The 20,173-nt window shown below is 44.6% G+C and overlaps 2 protein-coding genes across 2 annotated transcripts in view; one reads left to right on the forward strand and one right to left on the reverse strand.

Moving 5' to 3' along the window:
- The window catches only part of ttc16 (tetratricopeptide repeat domain 16), a 58,013-nt gene that overhangs the window by 2,083 nt on the left and 35,757 nt on the right, over positions 1-20,173 (forward strand). The window lies entirely within an intron of this gene.
- On the reverse strand, positions 2,013-7,705 carry mymk (myomaker, myoblast fusion factor). Its single transcript, XM_074671082.1, has 6 exons — positions 7,571-7,705; positions 7,151-7,265; positions 5,313-5,461; positions 5,093-5,209; positions 4,869-5,009; positions 2,013-3,026 (listed from the first exon to the last, which is right to left on the reverse strand). The coding sequence occupies exons 1-6, from the start codon at positions 7,703-7,705 to the stop codon at positions 2,823-2,825; spliced, it is 861 nt and encodes a 286-aa protein (XP_074527183.1). The 3' UTR covers positions 2,013-2,822.

The following is a 20,173-nucleotide window of genomic DNA, read 5'->3' on the forward strand; positions in this document are numbered from 1 at the left end:
CGTCTGTTGATACTGTCTGCTGAGCAGCCGCCCAGCCCGGCCTATGGCGAGCAGGGCCAGGTTCAGACCCTCAAACAGAGAGAGTGTGTGTGTGTGTGTGTGTGTGTGTGTGTGTGTGTGTGTGTGCTGGTCTTATGAGCACCACGTGTTGGAGAAACGCTCGGGTGACCCTGGAGTAATTATCTCCTGAGAGCGGCGTGTGTAAGGTGACGGTTTGAGACCAGGGTCAGGGTGTGATCCAGTTTCCTGTAGGGGTCAGGGATCCTCAGGACTCTCCGACAGCAGAGTCCTGAGCGTGTGTGGGCTCCTCCAGCCCCTCGGCTCAGCGCTGCGGCACAGACAGTGGTCGTAAAGGAGCTGAAAAGTGTTTCACACTTGTGCAATAAAAGGCTCGAGTTACCGTCCTGTCAGGGCCGGGAGGTGCAGGGAGGCGCGGGGAGGCGCGGGGAGGTGCGGGGAGGTGCCGGTGGCCCAGCCAGCCGTGCTCCTGCAGCCAGACAAAAACACCTCGCTCCGGGCACACGAGCTGCTGGCTTGGCCCCGGCCCAAAACATCCAGGTTCATTCACGTTTTGGCCCGAGACTGTTTTGTCTAAGATGTGCAGGGCACGTTTGTAGACTTTGGGTCGGGTTCGGGAAGGTGACGTGCATGGACGCACGACTTCAGGTCCTCCTGAAGTGAAAGAGGAAGAGGATACGAGGGTCTGGAATTGGATTAGCATTGCTAGACTGAAGCGGGCCTTGAAGTATGAGCCAGTCTGGGGTTGGTTTGAGCCGCTGCTTTATTGTTACACCCTGTTGTGGCTGCTCTGTCTTCTTTGTCTGTTTCTTGTAATTTTTCCATCTCTTTTTTGTCATTTTTGCATTTAACGTAGATCATTACTTTGTATGGCTCATTTGTTGGTCATGGACACCAAACTTTTTGTGTCTTCAGTGATATTTTTACTACTTTTTCTCCTGTGTTTGTCTGGAGATCCTACATGTAACCATGGCTGCATTGTTTACGTGTGAAGTCAGCTGTTAGCAGCCTGTAGCATGTCAATGCTAACTGGTGCTAGGCCGGATGTCTTCCCACAAGGTGAGGAGAAGGAGGTGAGGACGACGTGCTGGTTCTCAGGTGTGAGCTAAGAAGTGACGACATGGACCTGTCCTTCCATCCATCGTTATTGGGAACGTAAGATCTATCTCCAATAAGATGGACGAGCTAGCATCATGCTATAACCAGACATGGCTAATAGAGCTAACATTGGACACCAACATCACATAGGTAGGATTTCACCTGTTTTAAGCGTACAGGACAAAGGAGACTCTCACTGTAAATGGTTGCCAGGCACCATCCTGCTGGCTATGGCTGCCTTTTGCAGCAGCTCTCTCTTTTTTGTCTGTTTCTTGTAATTTTTTTCATCTCTTTTTCCTAATTTGGAGTGGGTCATTACTTTGTATGGCTCATTTGTTGGTCATGGACACCAAACTTTTTGTGTCTTCAGTGATATTTTTACTACTTTTGCTCCTGTGTTTGTCAAAGCTAACTGGTGCTAGGCCAGATGTTTCCCACAAGGTGAGGAGAAGGAGGTGAGGACGACGTGCTGGTTCTCAGGTGTGAGCTAAGAAGTGACGACATGGACCTGTCCTTCCATCCATCGTTATTGGGAACGTAAGATCTATCTCCAATAAGATGGACGAGCTAGCCGTGCTAACGAGTTGCTGTCAGCATCTATTTTCTTATGGAGCTTTTTACACTTTCTATACACTTTCTTACTTTGGTTTTCTTGATTTCTGCTTTGACTCCTCCTGAATCAGGGATAAATAAAGTGTTTTCTGTCCTTCTCTAACGTCCGAGCTGTGACTGAGGTTCAAACAGAGTCCAGACTTTTCCTTTTATTGTTATAAAATCATTAAAAACAAACACAGCATATACTGCCTGTACATTTTTCCAGGCTGTAATAAATAAGGACATATTTATAAAAGCTTTCAGCAGAGACACTAACAGTCTGCAGAGTGCACGTTGGGGACAGAGTCCGAGCCAAAGCGGCTCAGTCAGTGAACCAGACTTTACAGACAGACGAGTCCACCTGCTGATCCAGACGCACGTCCAGAGGCTGGTTACAGAGCGGCGTCCGGGCCGTCGCTCCAAAGTTTGATGTTCCACACGACACATTTGGCGCGCGGAGGATGCGTGCAGCAGTAAAAGGCCTACAGTGGTGCAGCTCTCAGACGCAGATCCTGCCGTGTGGTCCGTCTCCCTGACTAAGGCGGGGGAGGGGGACGCGGAGACAGAGGCGAGCAGACGAAAGGTCTCCCCTGAGGAACATTTCTAAAGACAATTTATATATTTTGGAGAGATAAACCATCTGCCTGTTTGTTCTTCTCATAAATCTTGCGGTCAGTTTTACTAGCTCGTCTCATCCCCCGTCTCCCGGTCCGGCTGTGTGTGTTCTCTGGTAATGTGCTGCCTGTCTTCAGGACTCAGACGGCCCAGTTCTTACCGGGTCTTTGAGGGCACCCGAGGCCTGGTTCACCTTTGGTTCGTGTCCTTAAACCTCCTAACCACATCAGGGTGCTTTTTTACTCCCGGCTGGTCGCTGGATCTTAAATATTCCCCCAGCCAAAAACGACTTCTTGGAGCTGAAAGGAACGTCCACATGATGGTCGGTTTCCTGCTGCAGTAGATTAACTTACCAGCCACATAACAAGTTTATCAGCGGCGGGCTGACAGCTGTTTGGTCCTTTTCCCATTTCCCTTTTGTGGCAGACGAGTGCGAGCGCCTGTTCCCCAGGAGGAAGCCGTCCTGCCTCTGAGCGGCTGACGGTTACGTTTCGGGGTCACTTCCAGCCGTTCAGCTCCTTCAGTCGGCTGATGCTGGGGCCCTTGATGGGGGTGGAGGGTGGGGGGTTGTAGAGGGGCAGGGTGGGCGTGCTGCAGCCCCGTGTCAGCAGCTTCTCCGTGGGGATCGTCCACACCGTCGACTTCTTTTTGGTCTTCTGTGGTTTGTCCGTCTTGTCTTTAACTGTACCAGGGGACATGGACTGGAGAGGAGACACAGGGAGCAGGAGAGGAGACACAGGGAGCAGGAGAGGAGACACAGGGAGCAGGAGAGGAGACACAGGGAGCAGGAGAGGAGACCCAACATGACGGATTAATATACATGACTGATATGTGGAAAGACATCAGCAAACAACAACAAAAATAATTTAATAAGCGATATCAATTTATGTTAACAAGCTAAAGTGTAAATTCAAAATTTTTTGCAATTTTTGCAATAATTTTATTTTCAAATTCTTAAGATTTTTTTGCAAAAAGTTGTTGCTAATTGCTTGGATTGAAATTTTTTAGATATTTGGCAAAATTTTGAAAAAAAAAAAAATTGCAAATTTTTGAACTTTTTAAAAACTTTTGTATAATTTAAAAATTTCTTAAATTTCTTTTTTAATTTTGTAAATTTATTTAACTTTAAAAACCACATCTACAAAAAGACAAATCTGGAAGATTTAAATTATGTGTGGATGGATTCATTTAACTGAAAAATGCTTTGTATACTGCAAGACATTAGCAATCAACAAAAAATGTATTTACTTTCAATTATTTTTACAGTTTTGCAATATTTTTTTAAATTTTTTTTTTAATTTTTTGAAATGATTTTAAAATTTTGTTTTATTTTTGCAATTTTTTTTTTTAATTTTACATTTTTGTAATTTACCTTTCTTTGGAATTTCATTTTTTTAATTTTTTTTTACAATTTTTTTAGATTTCTTTTTTTATTTTTTTACAATAAAAAAAATACATTTTTAAAATTTCAAATTTTTGAAATATTTGGCAAGATTTGAAATTTCTAAAAGAAAAATAATTTTTGGCTAATTTTTGAACTTTCTTTTTAACTTTAATACAATTTAAAAATTTCTCAATTTTTTTAAATTTCTTTTTTAATTCTGCAAATTTATTTAACTTAAAAACTACAACTACAAAAAGACAAATCTGGAAGATTTAAATTCTGTGTGGATGGATTCATTTAACTGACAAATGCTTTGTACGCGGCAAGACATTAGCAGTCAACAAAAAATGATACATTGAGGAATACTGTCAATGTATGATATACAATTTAAGAGTTTTCTTTAAAAAAAAATCTAAATTCTTGCAAATTTATTAAATTTCAATTTTTTTTACATGTTTGCAAAATTTTTGAAATTCTATTTTTTGAATTTTAGAAGTTATTTTAAAATTTCATCTTATTTTTTAAAGTTTCTTCTTATTTTTAATTTAATTTTTTTTAATTCAACTTTCTTTGACATTTTTTTTAAATTTTTTAAAATTATTTTTCGAAATTCTGTTTTTTTTTTTTTTAATTTTTGCATTTTTTTTAAAGTAATCAACTATCACATTACATATAGAATTGCATGAATTCAGTTTTTTTTTTAGATAATTATTTACTAGATTCTAACTATGTATAGAGTTTTAGACACTTCATAGTCTTTATTGTGAAGATTAAGTAAGCGTAATTCAAGGTTGTCGACCTCTCCAGACTCATCAGTAATAACCTGGATCCTAAGTGTCAGAAAGGAGAGAGGCCCATGTTACAGTCTTTTTAAGTCTTTGGTTTAGTTTTGCGTCTCAGTTCAGTATTTTTGATGGGAAAGCTCTGTGAGGAAACTCTGCTGTGCTATTTTTATGAATTAACTTAAAAGTGAAGAAGTGTAAGTTGTAAATGTTGATCCTTATTGTTTATTTTTTTATGCAAACCCTTTACCACTATCGTTCATTTTCACCCTGCGACCTGCAGCTCTAATCCATCCCTCCCCATGTTTTCATATTCCTCCAGCTGAGCCTCGATGTCTGCTGTTTTTAGGCGTAGAGAAGGTGTAACGGTTACGTACGCAGCAGCAGAGGGCGAAGCAGCTGAGCTTGGCGGCGTTGCGTCCCGTTCCGGCGTAGCGGTTCCTCTTTGGCAGCAGCAGGACGAAGGACACGGCCAGAGACAGATGGTAGAAGCTGTGGACGTAGGCGTAGTCCCACTCCTGAAGACAGGGGGAGTCATATACGAGTTATCAGCTGTTTGATCATCAACACGCAGCTTTTTATATCGTTTGACTTCACGCACCTCAAAGTAGAAACGCAGCATCAGAGCCAGAGCCCCAAAGCAGCAGCCGGGTCCAACCTGCTGGGTGTAGACCGTCTTCTCTGGGTACACCGCCCTCAGCTGCTTCATCTTCTGCAGCTTCAGGCACAGACGAGAAACGGATACAGGAGTTAGAGTCACTGACTGGAGGAATGAGCTAAAGAAGAGCTTTAAAAACAGGAAGGAGGAGGACATAACTCACCCATTTCACTGTGATGATGAAGACAGCTGATCCGATTGGACCAGAGAAGATCCCGTAGCCCCAGCGGTCCTGGTAGATCCTCACAGCGATGGTCAACACGCCAAACATGGTGATACTGGAGCGCTGCGGTTCATCGAAATCTCCCAGAGCTGAGACAGAGACACAGACGGTGTGTTTGATTTATCTCCAACAACTTAAGATGGAAATACAGCCAGTTACAGTTTTTACAGTTTCTTCTTTTGACAGTTTGAGCAGCAACTTTAAGCCCACCGAGCGGTCCTGTTTGGATCTACACAGTCGGATCAGTAAAGCCTGATCCCGTTTGTGTTTCCACGTTCCTTCTTGGTAGACGGCGTGTAAGCTGGATGCTAATAGCTAGCTAGCTAATAAATCCAACGAAGAAGAAAAACACGACACAGTAAACAAAGAGCAACGATGAAGACATCCAGCAACTTTGTGATTGTCATGTGGCTCTTTGTTACAAAGAACAAGATTACATGTTGCTTCTTAACACCACTGTCACACAGGAAGTGACCAATCAACAGACTGCAGCGTTGTAACTCCACCTCCTGGGGCTGGATCAGTATCTCTGGCACCCCAACAGAGGGGTCCCAAGAAGTGGGACGGTACAGGTCGGTCATTTGGGGACCTGACCCAGTATTACTCAAAAACTCCACAAAATGTGTACTGTACCGTACGGCATTGTAGCATACCGTAGTATACCATTCTGTACTGTACTGTACCGTACCGTAGCGTACTGTACCGTACCGTACTGTACCGTACCGTACCGTACCGTACTGTACTGTACCGTACCGTAGCGTAGCGTACCGTACCGTACCTGACTGTACCATACCGTACTGTACCGTACCTTACTGTACTGTACCGTACCATACTGTACCGTACTGTACTGTACTGTACTGTACCTTACTGTACCTTACTGTACTGTACCGTACCGTAGCGTACTGTACTGTACTGTACAGTACTGTACTGTACTGTACCGTACTGTACTGTACTGTACTGCACCATAGCGTACCGTACGGTACCGTACCGTACCGTACAGTACGGTACGGTACCGTAGCGCACCGTAGCCTACCGTAGCCTACCGTAGCGTACCTTAGCGTACCGTAGCGTACCGTAGAGTACCGTGACAAACTGACCTGAACCACTTGGTGGAAATGAGGCTGACGAGAACAAATGTAGTTGCAGTTGAGACCCAGCATCCGCAGTGTCGGTTACCTTTGGTTACAGGTTTCAGTTTGTGGATCCTACGCTGCCGAGCCAAATGGATCTACACAGAATCTGGTCCTGGATCCTTCATTTTTATTTATTTTTTTATTTTTTTGCAGATTCTTGTAATGAAACGCTGCAGAGTGATGCAGATGCAGCTGGGTCTGCTTCCTCCACCAGCTTCCTCCCACAGTCCAAAAACATGGACACAGGTGGTGTGAAATAGATCAATTAAACCAGGCTGCACAAAAAAACAAGCTGATGCAGCTCCTGGAGCATTCAACATTTAACAACACAGGATCTAAAACCCCTATGTGTAAAATCTCAGGAGCTTGGTTTGGTGTGAGCTGGATGAGTGTGTGTGTGTGTGTGTGTGTGTGTGTGTGTGTGTGTGTGTGTGTGTGTGTGAGATCCTATGAGAGGAAACATGAAGCAGCTCAGACACTCAGCAGGTGTTACCAACAGCCGCTGCAGGCTGAGCAGGTTGTTTTTAACCCCGAGCGTTGGAAACAAAGACGATTGATTTGGTTTGTTGTTGTTTTGATCCAGAAAAGGAAAAGATGTTTACAGCTCAGTGTTTAGGAGGTGGGAGCTCCAGCTGTTGGTCTTACCGATGAGAGTGACCCACATGGAGAGGGCCGTGCCGTACACGCTGAAGTACTCCAGGATGTCGTACTTCATGAAACACAGGATGGAGAGGCCGGGTCCGTCACAGGCGTGGTAGATCTGTAAGAGGAAGGCGGTATCAGAGAGTGTCAGACGCTGGAGCGAAGTGAGACCATGAAACAAACTTTATCTCCATCACAGTTTGAAAACCATCTGAGTTTCTGATTTTCAAACAAAGAAGCTGAGTTTATTTTCAGAGGGACAGTTTCTGAGATTGACAGGAGATTATTTCTACTTTGATAAACTGTTTTTATTAATTATTATTTTATCAGAGTCCCATGATTTAGCCCATTTAAAGATCTGAACCCTGGTTTTCAAACAGCCCAGTTTCACTCGGTCACACCCCAACAGCTGCGTGGACTCACCGCGGTGAAGAACATGGTGAAGAAGTAGACCATGGCCTCCATGTGGAAACCCCTCTTCGCCGCCACGCTGGCCGTGGGCAGGAACACCAGGCTGCTGACCGTGGGGAGCAGCATCTTCGCGATAAACGCCCCCATCGCACACAGACGGTGAACACAGCTCCCAGAGAAACTCACAGTTTGAGGAGGTGAAGGTTTCAGGAGCTCCTCCAGAGCAGGAGCAGTCAGAGAGGCAGAAAGGACGTCTCTGAGTCTCTGAGTCCGTAGTGAGGAGGAACACTCAGCTGTCCTCTGTGGCCCTTTAAACTTTAAATGTCCACTCAGGCCTGTGTGTGAGCAGAGTCATGAGTGGGCAGCTGTTAGCATACCAGAGCAGAGAGGGAGGGGCCGAGGCCGGGCCGGGGTGGGTCCTGTTTGTCACTTTGTAAATATGTAAAAGATGCAGAAGATAATTATCAACTCACTCTATGAGCTCAGCTCTGTCCAACAGACAAGTCTCGTATTTAATGCGCTGTGTTTATACATCCAGCAGCAGGTCAACGTGTTGTTCTTCAAGTGGACACGCAAAGGGAATCAAACAGAATAGAAAATACTTCATTTATCAGGAGGAGTCACAGCAGCAATCAAGAAAACCAAAGTAAGAAAGTGTATAGAAAGTGTAAAAAGCTCCATAAGAAAATAGATGCTGACAGCTTGTCCATCATGGTCCAGTCAGCCAGCCTCCACCTCCACAGGGTCCAGGACTGAGCTTCTTCAGCAGTCTGTTCAGTCTCTGTCTCCTGGATCCTGTCTGCTCACAGCAGGTGAAGTTCTTCACATGTGGCCTTGGTGTCTGCTGTTAGCTCTGTTAGCCATGTCTGTGAATAGCATGATGCTACTCTGCCCTCTGGTATTCCCTCTGTTGCTGGGTTAGCACAGCTAGCTCGTCCATCTTATTGGAGATAGATCTTACGTTCCCAATAACGATGGATGGAAGGACAGGTCCATGTCGTCACTTCTTAGCTCACACCTGAGAACCAGCACGTCGTCCTCACCTCCTTCTCCTCACCTTGTGGGAAGACATCTGGCCTAGCACCAGTTAGCATTGACATGCTACAGGCTGCTAACAGCTGATTTCACATGTAAACAATGCAGCCATGGTTACATGTAGGATCTCCAGACAAACACAGGAGAAAAGTAGTAAAAATATCACTGAAGACACAAAAAGTTTGGTGTCCATGACCAACAATGAACCATACAAAGTGATGATCCACTCCAGATACAAAGACGACGAAAAAGAGACGAAAGAATTACAAGAAATTATCAAAGAAGAGAGAGCTGCTGCAGGAGGCCGCCACAGCCAACAGGGTAACTCAGAAAATAAGAAAGAAAAAAACATCTTGGACAAAGCGTGTCCTAAACTGCAGCTCTTGTTGAGCGTGTCCAGTCTTCTTTTGCATTTTGAAGCGCTCGTACATTTTCCTCTGGTCTTCAGATTTCTTTGAGGAGTGCAGAAGACAGAGGATGATGAAGGAAGAAACCAGGGAACTGACTCTGTGATGCTGAGGAGACACCACCTGACTCACTGAATCTTAAAGCAGAGGTGTTTTCCTGTAGATCTGTGTAATCTAGATCAGCAGTGTGCGCGATCAAAGCTGTGGTGTCCTTATAAGGATGACTGCAGTCTGCCTCCTCTCAGCAGAGCCAGATTTAACTCTGCTCTGCTCCCGGGAACGCTCCCTCAGCGCGGGGCTTTAAATGATCCCATGATGCCGTGGGGCAGCAGTTGCCCTCCTCTGCTCTCCTCTCAGCTGTTACACCTGCTCAAAGGCTCGCGGCAGCCACACAAAGGGTGCAGTGTTGCTGAGTGGGTTCACCACACGCCGTGGATTCCCCGAGAGTTTCTGTAACCTGAGACGCCGAGAGTGGACTCAAACTCTGAGACCAGAGTCTAAACCTGCTGCTGGATCAGAGTCAGTCCAGATCCTGAGCCCCCCTGTAGGGACCCTAACTGGTCTGGAGTCTGGAGGTTTAAACAGGTTTAGTGTTTTTCTGATGTGCTGATATAAACTCTGCTCTCAGGGTGGAGACTTTGTGTCCTCCTTGTTACTGAGCTGTTGGTTGCAGGTCGCTGTCCCTGACCTTTGACCCCCAGCTGCAGATCTTCTCTGAGGCTGGAATGTGCAGGCACCCCCCCTGTGGGTCTGGACTCTGGTCTACAGTGAGGGAAAGTGGCACAGGAGCATGAGTCTTCATTAGTAACCTCTGCTGACCTCAGGAGGTCAGAGGTCAGAGGTCAGAGGTCAGGTCCTGGTGACCTTTGGATTGAGCTCAGAGAAAGTGTGAGAGGCTCTGACAGGAAGCACCTCTCTGCTCTTTTCCTTCCCTTCTTCCTTCCTTCCTTCCTTCCTTCCTTCTGGTTTTTAGTTTTCTTCATCCTTTCTTAATTCCTTTCTTTCCTTCCTTTCCTCCTCCCTTTGTACTTCCTTTCATTCCTTTCTTTCCTCCATCTTTCCTTTCTTTCATCGTTCCCTCTTTCTTTCCATTTTCCCCTTCATTCTTTTCCTTCCTTCATCTATTTCTTTATTTCCCCAAATTATTTTCTTCATTCTTTTTTATTTACTCTTTTTTTACATATAATTTCCTTATATCCTTTCCTATTTTCTGTTCATTCCTTGCTTTCTTCCTTTCCTTTCCATCTTTCCATTCCTTCATTGCTTCTTTTTTCTTTTTTCTTTCTATCTTTTTTGAAGTTCTTTACCTCTTTCCTTCTTCCCTTCCTTCCTTCCTTCTTTCCTTCCTTTCCCCTTCCTAATATCTTTTCCCTTTCCTTCCTTCCTTTCCTTTTCTTCTTCTTCCCTTCCTCCCTTCTTCCTTGCTTCCTTCCATCTCATCTTCCTACATTCTTTCCCTTCTTTAATTTTCGTGATTCCTTTCCTTTCCCCTTTCTTATTTTATTTCTTCCTTTATTCCTTCCTTCCTCCTTCTTCCTCTCTTCCTACCTCCTTCTTTCCTTCCTTCCCTCCTTCCTTCCTACCTTCCTTCCTTCCTTTCCACCCTCCCTCCACCCTCCTTTCCATCCTTCCATCCTTCCTTCCTCCCTCCCACCCTTTCTCCCTCCCTCCCTCCCTCCACCCTCCCTTCCTTCCTTCCTCCCACCTTTCCATCCATCCATCCTTCCTTCCTTCCTTTCTCCCTTCTTTCCTCCCTTCCTTCCTTCCTTACTTCCTTCTAATAATATTTCAGGTCAGATTAGTCTGAATATAAATTAATCCTGATCTAATCCAGATCCTGATCCTGACGTATAAACATCCTGACGTGTTTCCCCTGTATCGCCCCCTAGTGGAGAACCTTTTCATTGGTCAGAAGCAGATTTTGCTGATGGTTCCCCAGGACAACAACCACCTGTTTATGTGACACAATGCCAGCTGAGACTGACCGTGGAAATTACCCAGAATGCCTTTCTCTCAGTGAACGCTGCTGAAGCTGTGACTCTCCAAACTTTCTGCTCAGGGCTGCGTTAGCTTCAAAGGATGGCATCTGAGGAATAAATTCAGCGTTTTTAATTAAAGTTTGATCAAAGAGCAGGAGGCCTGCCGTCTGAGGACAGGAAACCTGGAGGAGAAATCATTTCCTGCTTATTAAAGAGTTTTTTAGGAATCCTCAGAGCAAACAGGAGAGAGTTAAAGCTGCAGGAAGACGCTCAGCGTGACGGTTTGTGGTCCAGGTGAAGTTCCCGCAGAGCTGAGGTGACGTCCTCCACACGCTGCGTCCCGTCTGTCCTGACTGACCGTCTGGCTCCAACATAAGCACTGCCCTCCAATTATTTTTGAAAGAAGGCCCGGGGGGTCAGAGGTCAGGACTATTTATTACTGAATCAAAAGGAAGCCTGGTGTTTTTTCAGATGCGTCCAGGAAGTCTGCTCCACATTCCCACACTTACCCGCCGTGTTTACACTGAGGGGTCCTGAGGTGAAAGTCACCACGGGCCACAAACCTCCTGGACCAGAGACCGAGGAGCTCATCATGAGTCCGGACTGACAAGACCATGAACGGGTTTAAAACTGCGCTGGATACTTACTAAAGACTGAGATTTCATTTTATGATTCTTCATAAAAACACACGTCAGGGATTCAGAGACAACAACAAACCTCCAACACATGTCCTCAAGAAAGTCTCACTGATTCCTGCATTTTACCCTCAAATCAAAGCTCACCTGTCCCTCAGGTGTCCTCTGATCCCAGACGATAAGGAGTCAGCTTTCTGCAGTGCTACATGAAGGAAACAAGAAAGAAAGGAAGGAAAGAAGAAATCAAAGGATGGACTGACTGGGGGAAAGGAAAGAAACACAAAATTAAAGATAGATAGAAAGATTAGAAAAATTAAAGGAAGGAAGGAATAAAAAGAAGGAAGGATGGACTATTAAGGAGGAAAGGAAGAAAAGCAAGAGTGAAAGGAAAATAATAAACAGAAAGGAGGGAATTAAAGGAAGGAAACAAGAAAAAGAAAAAGAAGAAAAAGAGAGAGAGGAAGGAAGGAAGGAATAACAGGAAGGAAGGAATAAAAGGAAGGAAACAAGAAAATGAAAAGGAAGAAAAAGAGAGAGAGGAAGGAAGGAAGGAAGGAAACAAGAAAAAGAAAAGAAAGAAAAAGAGAGGGAGGAAGGAAGGAAGGAAGGAATAACAGGAAGGAAGGAATAAAAGAAAATGAAAAGGAAGAAAAAGAGAGAGGGGAAGGAAGGAAGGAAGGAAGGAAACAAGAAAAAGAAAAGAAAGAAAAAGAGAGGGAGGAAGGAAGGAAGGAATAACAGGAAGGAAGGAATAAAAGGAAGGAAACAAGAAAATGAAAAGGAAGAAAAAGAGAGAGAGGAAGGAAGGAAGGAAGGAAACAAGAAAAAGAAAAGAAAGAAAAAGAGAGGGAGGAAGGAAGGAAGGAAGGAATAACAGGAAGGAAGGAATAAAAGAAAATGAGAAGGAAGAAAAAGAGAGAGGGGAAGGAAGGAAGGAAGGAAAAAGACACAGGAAAGCTGAAAGGAAGGAAAAAGGAAAGAAAAGTAGAGAAAGAAGAGAAGGAAAGGATGTATTAAAGGGAGTAAGGAAAGGAAAAAATAAAGGAAAGAAAGAAAGAAAGACTGGATAAAGGAAGGAAGAAATAAAAAGGATGGATACACTGTCAGGGGAAAGGAAACAAGAAAAAGAAAAGGAAGAAAAGCGAGAGTGAAAGTAAAAGAATAGAAAGGAAAGGAGGGAAGAAAATGAAGGAAACAAGAAAAGGGTTGAAGGAAGGATTGAAGGAAAGAAAAAGGCAAAGGGAAGCTGAAAGGAAGGAAAAAGAAAAGAAGAAGGATGAAAAGAAGGAAAGGATGGAATGGGGAGAGTAAGGAATGTAAAGGATGGAAGGGAAGGAAACAAGGAATTAAGGGAAGATAGGGGGACTGAAAAACTAGAGACAGAAAAGAAACAAGGAATAGAAGGACAGAAGGAAGGAAGGATAGACTTCTGGATCTGCTCTGAATGAATCACTTCCTGTCCAGAGCAGTCGATCCCCTCATCACTTCCTGTCCCTTAAATCTCATCAGCTCATGTGTTAAACCCAACATGTCGTGGTGCTCTGCAGTGATTCATCCTCCGTTCCTCTCCTCTTCCACGGTGAACGCTGTAGAGGAGCTCCCAGTTTCCTTCAGGACCTGACGGGTTCATCTTTCTCTGAGCCGGAGGAAAAACCCTGCTGGTTTGGACTGGGTTTCACCGGAGCATCCAGAGGGACGGGAACTTCAGGGCTTCAGCAGAAAACCCCAATTTCTGCTTCATACAGGTTACAAACTGTCCCTGAAACCAAAGATCCTCTGTTCAGACACAGATATGAGGATCTCCCACTCTGACAGAGTCTGGCTGGTCCCTGTGGGAGTTGGCTTCAGCCCGGGTCCTGCGTCGTCACTGATCCTCCTCATGATGTCCAGGCATGGGAACTCAGAGTCCAGTCAGAGGTCAGAGGTCAGGGAGTGTCCACTTCAGGGACTCTGATTTGCCTCCTTACTTTCTACTTTTGCAGATGATGTGGTTCTTCTGGTCGATCAGAGGATGACGTCAGTTTCCTGCAGAGTGAGAAACAGTCAGGATGAGAGTCAGCAGCTCTGAGTCTGAGGCCGTGGTCCAGGGCTCGATGGCAGCTGGTCATTTTTTCTAACTGACAGATTTATTCCTGCTGACAGGAATGGATTTGCTGTGATGGGTCGTTCTTGGTTTATTGTAAACCAACTGTTCTTTGACGTCTTGGCTGAATCCAACCAGCTTAAAGACCAAAATGATAACAGACCGTTGTGTTTGTTATCATCTTTCCTTCAGGACACAAATTGGATCTTGAAGCAGTGTTGCCAACTCTTCAGTGAGGGTAGTAGTTATTGGCTGTCCTAAAAGTGGCTAAAGGTGTCACCAGCTAATTTGTAAAATGAACAATCTGTGTGTTAGTATCACAGCTGGAAGACACCAGATCCTGTCTGCTCACAGCAGGTGAAGCTCTTCACATGTGGCCTTGGTGTCTGCTGTTAGCTCTGTTAGCCATGTCTGTGAATAGCATGATGCTACTCTGTCCTCTGGTATTCCCTCTGTTGCTGGGTTAGCACAGCTAGCTCGTCCATCTTATTGGAGATAGATCTTACGTTCCCAATAACGATGGATGGAAGGACAGGTCCATGTCGTCACTTCTTAGCTCACACCTGAGAACCAGCACGTCATCCTCACCTCCTTCTCCTCACCTTGTGGGAAACATCCGGCCTTGCACCAGTTAGCATTGACATGCTACAGGCTGCTAACAGCTGATTTCACATGTAAATAACACAGCCATGGTTACAAGTAGGATCTCCAGACAAACACAGGAGAAAAGTAGTAAAAATATCACTGAAGACACAAAAAGTTTGGTGTCCATGACCAACAAATGAGCCGAACAAAGTAATGATCCACTCCAAATACAGAGACAGCGTTTTTTGTGTTCTCGCCTAAAATGTTGTGTAAATGGCGCCTAAAGAGACACCTCCCCACTGTGGAATTTGCATCTTTATGGACTCACCAATCACACACTTCATATTAGATACAAAACATCGCACAATAGGTGTGGATGCGACGGGACGTACAAGACCCAAAGACGAGAGAAAACAAAAACTGTGAATGGAATTCTCTCTTGTATTGTGATGAGTCTCAGTTTTACTGTAACTCAGACTTCCTTTCCATGTGCTGAATTTACAGTTGGTCAACTGATTAGAGAAGAGATCGTGTGATCAGGTCTCAATCAAAAACAAAAGTCTTCCCAATAGAAACGTCTGAAATTTGAAATTGTGATTTTTTGGGTCTTTCCATCCCCTGCAGAAGAAGGTGTTTCACTGTTTGTGATGAGTCTGAGTTTGACTGTAAACAGTCAGTCTATCAGAGGCTGGGTCTCTACAGTTTGATGAAATAAAAACACGATGCACAGGAGGCGGGTCAGCGTTCAGGAAACTCAGTAAACTTTGGTTGTTTATAAGTGAAGATAAGTTTGTGGCTGGAGATGCTCAGTAACGTCTCTTTGTGGTCTTTAACGAACACTAAATTAATTTATAAAAACCAACTCCATCTCTGGTGGAGTTTTCTTGTTGTTGAGGTATTTTTTAATCTATTTTTCCGATCGAACGTTCCAGGGAGTCAGTGTGTTTTGTTTCACACATTTCAGAGTGAAGTTAAAGTGGGCAACTCTCTGTGGTTGTGTTTATAACTCCTTTAATTGCTCCTTTGTCTGCATGCGCCAACCGTAATGACTCCAGACTGTTTGGCACGCCGCGTACGGGCACGAAAACACCACGAGCAGTTTTGTAAGCTCTCGTGCAACACTTTATCTTTACGGCCTGTTTTTTTTTTCTGGTGGTGAGCTGGTCCTGGTCATGCCAGCCGCTCTGAACTCTGTGTATCAGCTCATACATCTGGCAGGAGAGCAGAGCTGTAACGAACGCAGCCAACAGACAAAGGGCTGCAGAGTTTCAGCGTCAGCCGTCCGTCCACGCATCGTTTCCACCGCAGCTCTGGGAACGGGTCGCACTGAAAGCAGCGCTGCGTGGACGAGCAGGATCATAACCAACATCTGATTTATCTGAAAATGTCCTGAAGACAAACTTCAAACGATCCAGATTAAAGAGGGGAGAGGAGTAATCCACAGAACAAGTGCAGAGCTGTAAAGCTGCAGAGAGACAGCTGTGGAAACAGAGAGGAAAAACGTGTGACCGAGAGACGGGAGGGGTGAGAAATAACAGCAGAGGGAGAAAAAGGAGAAAGTGAAATAAAGCAGGAGGGAGGAGGAGGAGGAGGAGGCGACATGGTGGGCAGACACGGTGGTCCTCAGACGTCTGCTCGTCCTCCTCTCATCATTCACTCCTCTCAGCTCTCATTCCTCCGTCTGAGTCCACGTCCTCGCAGCTGCTCCTGGCTCCCCCCGAGTTTCTGACTGTGTTTAAGAAAAGACAGGATCACAGCTCAGCCGCACGTCGGGATGTTTAACCTGCTTATCAGATCAGTCAACACCAGGCGGAGCGTCCGTTTACACAGAGTGTTTCTGCTCCGTCTGGAGAAAGAAGGAGCTCAAAACCCACAGAGAGACCAGATCATCAGACCACGGCTCAAACCCTGCAGAGAGTCCTGAAACATCAGACTGAAACAGATGATCACCTGTCTGAATCAAACCCTCGGCTCTGATTTATCCAAACGCTAGGTTTAACAGTAAACAGCGTCTTTCTCCTTCTGACTCTGAAGCTGTCGACACATGTTCACCATAAAACCTCTGCAGGTGGATCTCAGTCTGTGAGGATCAGGGTTAAAAACTGGAGGATAAACCAGTCAGTTTAATACCTTTGAAAATAATGAGTCATAATAACTCCTCCCCCTCCCAGCGCAGGCAGACACAGTAATGATCTAATCAGACTGAAATCAGGCTTGTTGAATGGGTGTGTATGTGGTTTCTAGAGCTTCTCAGACAGCCTCTAGTGGACTTTCCAGGAACTGCAGCTCTAAACACTCCAGCATGGGATTTGTGTTTCAAGACCGAGGGTGTAAGTCCCTCCCAGCTCTATGGGCGCCACATGTAAAGTTTAGTTTCTGTTTAAAAGGCGACATTTTCTGACATTTATCTTGTTTTTCTGACATTTGAGACCAAAATTTGTGCCATAAAGAATGATTGATAGACTTGTTAAAAAAGTCTACACATGAAAAATAAATCTTAATCTAAATGTTAAATCTAAATGTAAATGTTAGATCTAATTGGTTGAACATTTTGATTAAGATTTAGTATTTAGATTAAGATTTATTTTTAATGCGTACACATGTGTAATAAGTATATATAACATTCTGTTTTGCATGACTTTTGGTCTCAAATGAAAGAAAACCAAGCTAAATTTGAGAATAGTGAACTAAATCTTCACAAAATGTTACCCATTAAATGGGGCACCCCACACAACTCTGCATCTCCTCACTCCTGCAGGTTTCAACCTGTATGAGTGTCAGGTATTAATACATGTAAATAAGAAAATAAATAGAAAGAAAAAACATTATTACGGTCTTTAGTTAGCTACTTCTAGAGTGGAGTCTGTTGAAAGCAGAGCCTCTTGGGTCTTGTCAGTTTTTCAGTCCCTGTTCCTGTAAACAAAGGTAAAAGAGAAATCATCTCTACTGGTTTTCTTTGGGCTAATTTAAAAACATAAATAATGGCTCAAAATTAAAGAAAAATAATATGAGGGCAGAGTGTTCTTCACTCTTTTTTTGCAGTTTGTCTGAATAAGTGTATGTTTCTGTTTTGATCTGAGAGAAAGAGCGGTCTGGGTCGAGTGTGCCACTTTATTTAAAATGTTAACGGTTTGTAGAACAGGCTGAGTAAAACACGTTAATTTTAGGGAGTTTTGTGAAAACTACCCCCGACACAGTTTAACGACCAAAAAGAGGACATACTTGTGTAAAAGCATATAGTCACCCTGCTTTAACAGGCAGAAACCTCAGACAGGACCAGATTCATGTTAATCAGACATCTACTAAGACTGTGTTGGGTTAGAGCAGGGCTCACAAACTCAAATTACCTGAAGGACGCTGAGCATCTGGTCTTATCAGAAGGGGGCCACTTTCGATGGTCACAAAATGAAGAAAAAAGAAAAATGTTTGAACAGCTGTTGTTTCTGATAAACAGGCCTTCAGGTTTTTTTGACAAACAAGCTTTTAGATGGTCTGGCTAATGGGCCTTCTGGTTTTCTGACTAACGTGCCTTCTGACTAATGGGCTAACTGACTAATGGGCTGACTGACTAATGGGCTAACTGACTAACGGGCTAACTGACTAACGGGCTAACTGACTAACGGGCTAACTGACTAACGGGCTAACTGATTAATGGGCTAACTGACTAATGGGCTAACTGACTAATGGGCTAACTGACTAACGTGCCTTCTGACTAATGGGCTAACTGACTAATGGGCTAACTGACTAATGGGCTAACTGACTAATGGGCTAACTGACTAATGGGCTTACTGACTAACGGGCTAACTGACTAATGGGCTAACTGACTAACGGGCTAACTGACTAATTGGCTAACTGACTAATGGGCTAACTGACTAACGGGCTAACTGACTAATGGGCTAACTGACTAATGGGCTAACTGACTAACGGGCTAACTGACTAACGGGCTAACTGACTAATGGGCTAACTGGAAATGGGCTAACTGACTAACGGGCTAACTGACTAACGGGCTAACTGACTAACTGGCTAACTGACTAACGGGCTAACTGACTAATGGGCTAACTGACTAACGGGCTAACTGACTAACGGGCTAACTGACTAATGGGCTAACTGACTAATGGGCTAACTGACTAATGGGCTAACTGGAAATGGGCTTACCAACCTACTGGCCTTCTGGCTAATGGGCCTTCAGGTTTTCTGACAAACCGGCATCCAGGTTTTCTGACTAATGGGACTTCATGTGTTCTGACAAACAAGTACATTTTCTTACTAACTGCCCTTTAAATCTTCTGATGAACAAGCCTTTTACATTTTCAGATTTTCTGACTAAAAGGCCTTCAGGTTTTTTTTGACAAACAAGCTATTAGATAATCTGGCTAATGGGCCTTCTGGTTTTGTGACTAACGTGCCTTCTAACTAATGTGCTAACTGACTAATGGGCTAACTGACTAATGGGCTAACTGACTAATGGGCTAACTGACTAATGGGCTAACTGACTAATGGGCTAACTGACTAATTGGCTAACTGACTAATGGGCTAACTGACTAACGGGCTTACTGACTAACGGGCTAACTGACTAATGGGCTAACTGACTAATGGGCTAACTGACTAATGGGCTTACCAACCTACTGGCCTTCTGGCTAATGGGCCTTCACATTATCTGGCTAAGGAGCCTTTTACATTTTCTGACTAATGGGACTTCATGTGTTCTGACAAACAAGTACATTTTCTGACAAACTGCCCTTTAAATCTTCTGATAAACAAGCCTTTTACCTTTTCAGATTTTCTGACGAATAGGCCTCTAGATTTCCTGACTAACTGACTAAGATTTTCTGGCTAATAGGCCTACTGGCCTTCTGACTAACGGGCCTTAAGATTTTCTGGCTATTGGACCGTCAGATCTTTGGACTAACAGACCTTCTGACTAACAGGCATTAAGCTCTCTGGACTTGGAGGTCTTCTGACTGATGAGCTTTCTGGAAATACGACAGATCCCCCTGGTGCCATCTAACGGCCTTCCATGAATACTTCAGTGTTTTTAGTGGTTTTTGCAGATCCAACATTTCAGTTGCAGGTTTTGTGGTGCCAGAGGACAGGAGAGTGGACAGAGCCTGAAACATGGTGATGGTGAGGACAAACCTGGGACAGAGTCTTCAGGTGGATCCAGACCTGGGTCCCCAGCTCTGAGGCTAACCCCTCTGGGGGCATGGAGCCTGGACCGCTGGTCTCTGATTTCCTTCATCCATTAATATCAGATGTAAAGATGTGTGTCCAGGCCCAAAGCAGGTTGTTGCAGTGTCCTATAAAAGTTTATATCATGTTCAGTAGTGAAAAGTTGAAGCTTTCAGAGTCTGAAAGTCTGTTTGTTATGAACTGACCCTCCAGCTCGTGTCTCTGGTGAAATGAGGACGAACTCTGACTCAGCACAGAGCGCTGAGCTGCCTCAGCCTGCAGGACGGGCAGATAACAACCTGAGCGTTCACGTCTCTCTGAGCTTCAGATTTCTGCTTCAGTCTCCCTCGTCGTCCTCCAGCCTACGTCAGAGCAGCAGCATCAGAGCAGCTGGAGGAGAGTGAAGAGAGAATCATCCGGAAGCTGGTGTTTGAGCTGATTATGAGGAGAGGACCCAGGGGAGGAGAGCTCTGTGGGAAATGGGGAGTTTCCCTCTGTCTCCAGCTTTTCTGTCTGTTCCTGAGAAAGAGACACCTCCTCAGCCAGCAGCAGATACACACACACACACACACACACACACACACACACACACACACAGAGCAGAGTGTGTGTCCAGGCTGATCTGTCGGGACGTGAGATGCTGAAAGCTCGCTCGGCTTCAGAGAACAAACTCGGAGCAGCCAGCGAGGGTTGCTCCTGTTTTCTTTCCTAACTCCTCTGAT

This window comes from Halichoeres trimaculatus, unplaced genomic scaffold (assembly GCF_033239565.1).
Source record: "Halichoeres trimaculatus isolate MK-OKI-2021-1 unplaced genomic scaffold, fHalTri1.1 fHalTri1_scaffold_5, whole genome shotgun sequence".
Taxonomy (NCBI): domain Eukaryota; kingdom Metazoa; phylum Chordata; class Actinopteri; order Labriformes; family Labridae; genus Halichoeres; species Halichoeres trimaculatus.

Excerpts from the sequence above, each read along its gene's own strand:
- mymk (XM_074671082.1), bottom strand. The coding sequence starts at position 7,705 with ATGGGGGCGTTTATCGCGAAGATGCTGCTCCCCACGGTCAGCAGCCTG. Across the intron at positions 7,266-7,570 it reads TCACCATGTTCTTCACCGCG|ATCTACCACGCCTGTGACGG; the intron begins GTGAGTCCACGC and ends TTCCTCTTACAG. Across the intron at positions 3,027-4,868 it reads GCTTCGCCCTCTGCTGCTGC|TCCATGTCCCCTGGTACAGT; the intron begins GTACGTAACCGT and ends TCTCCTCTCCAG.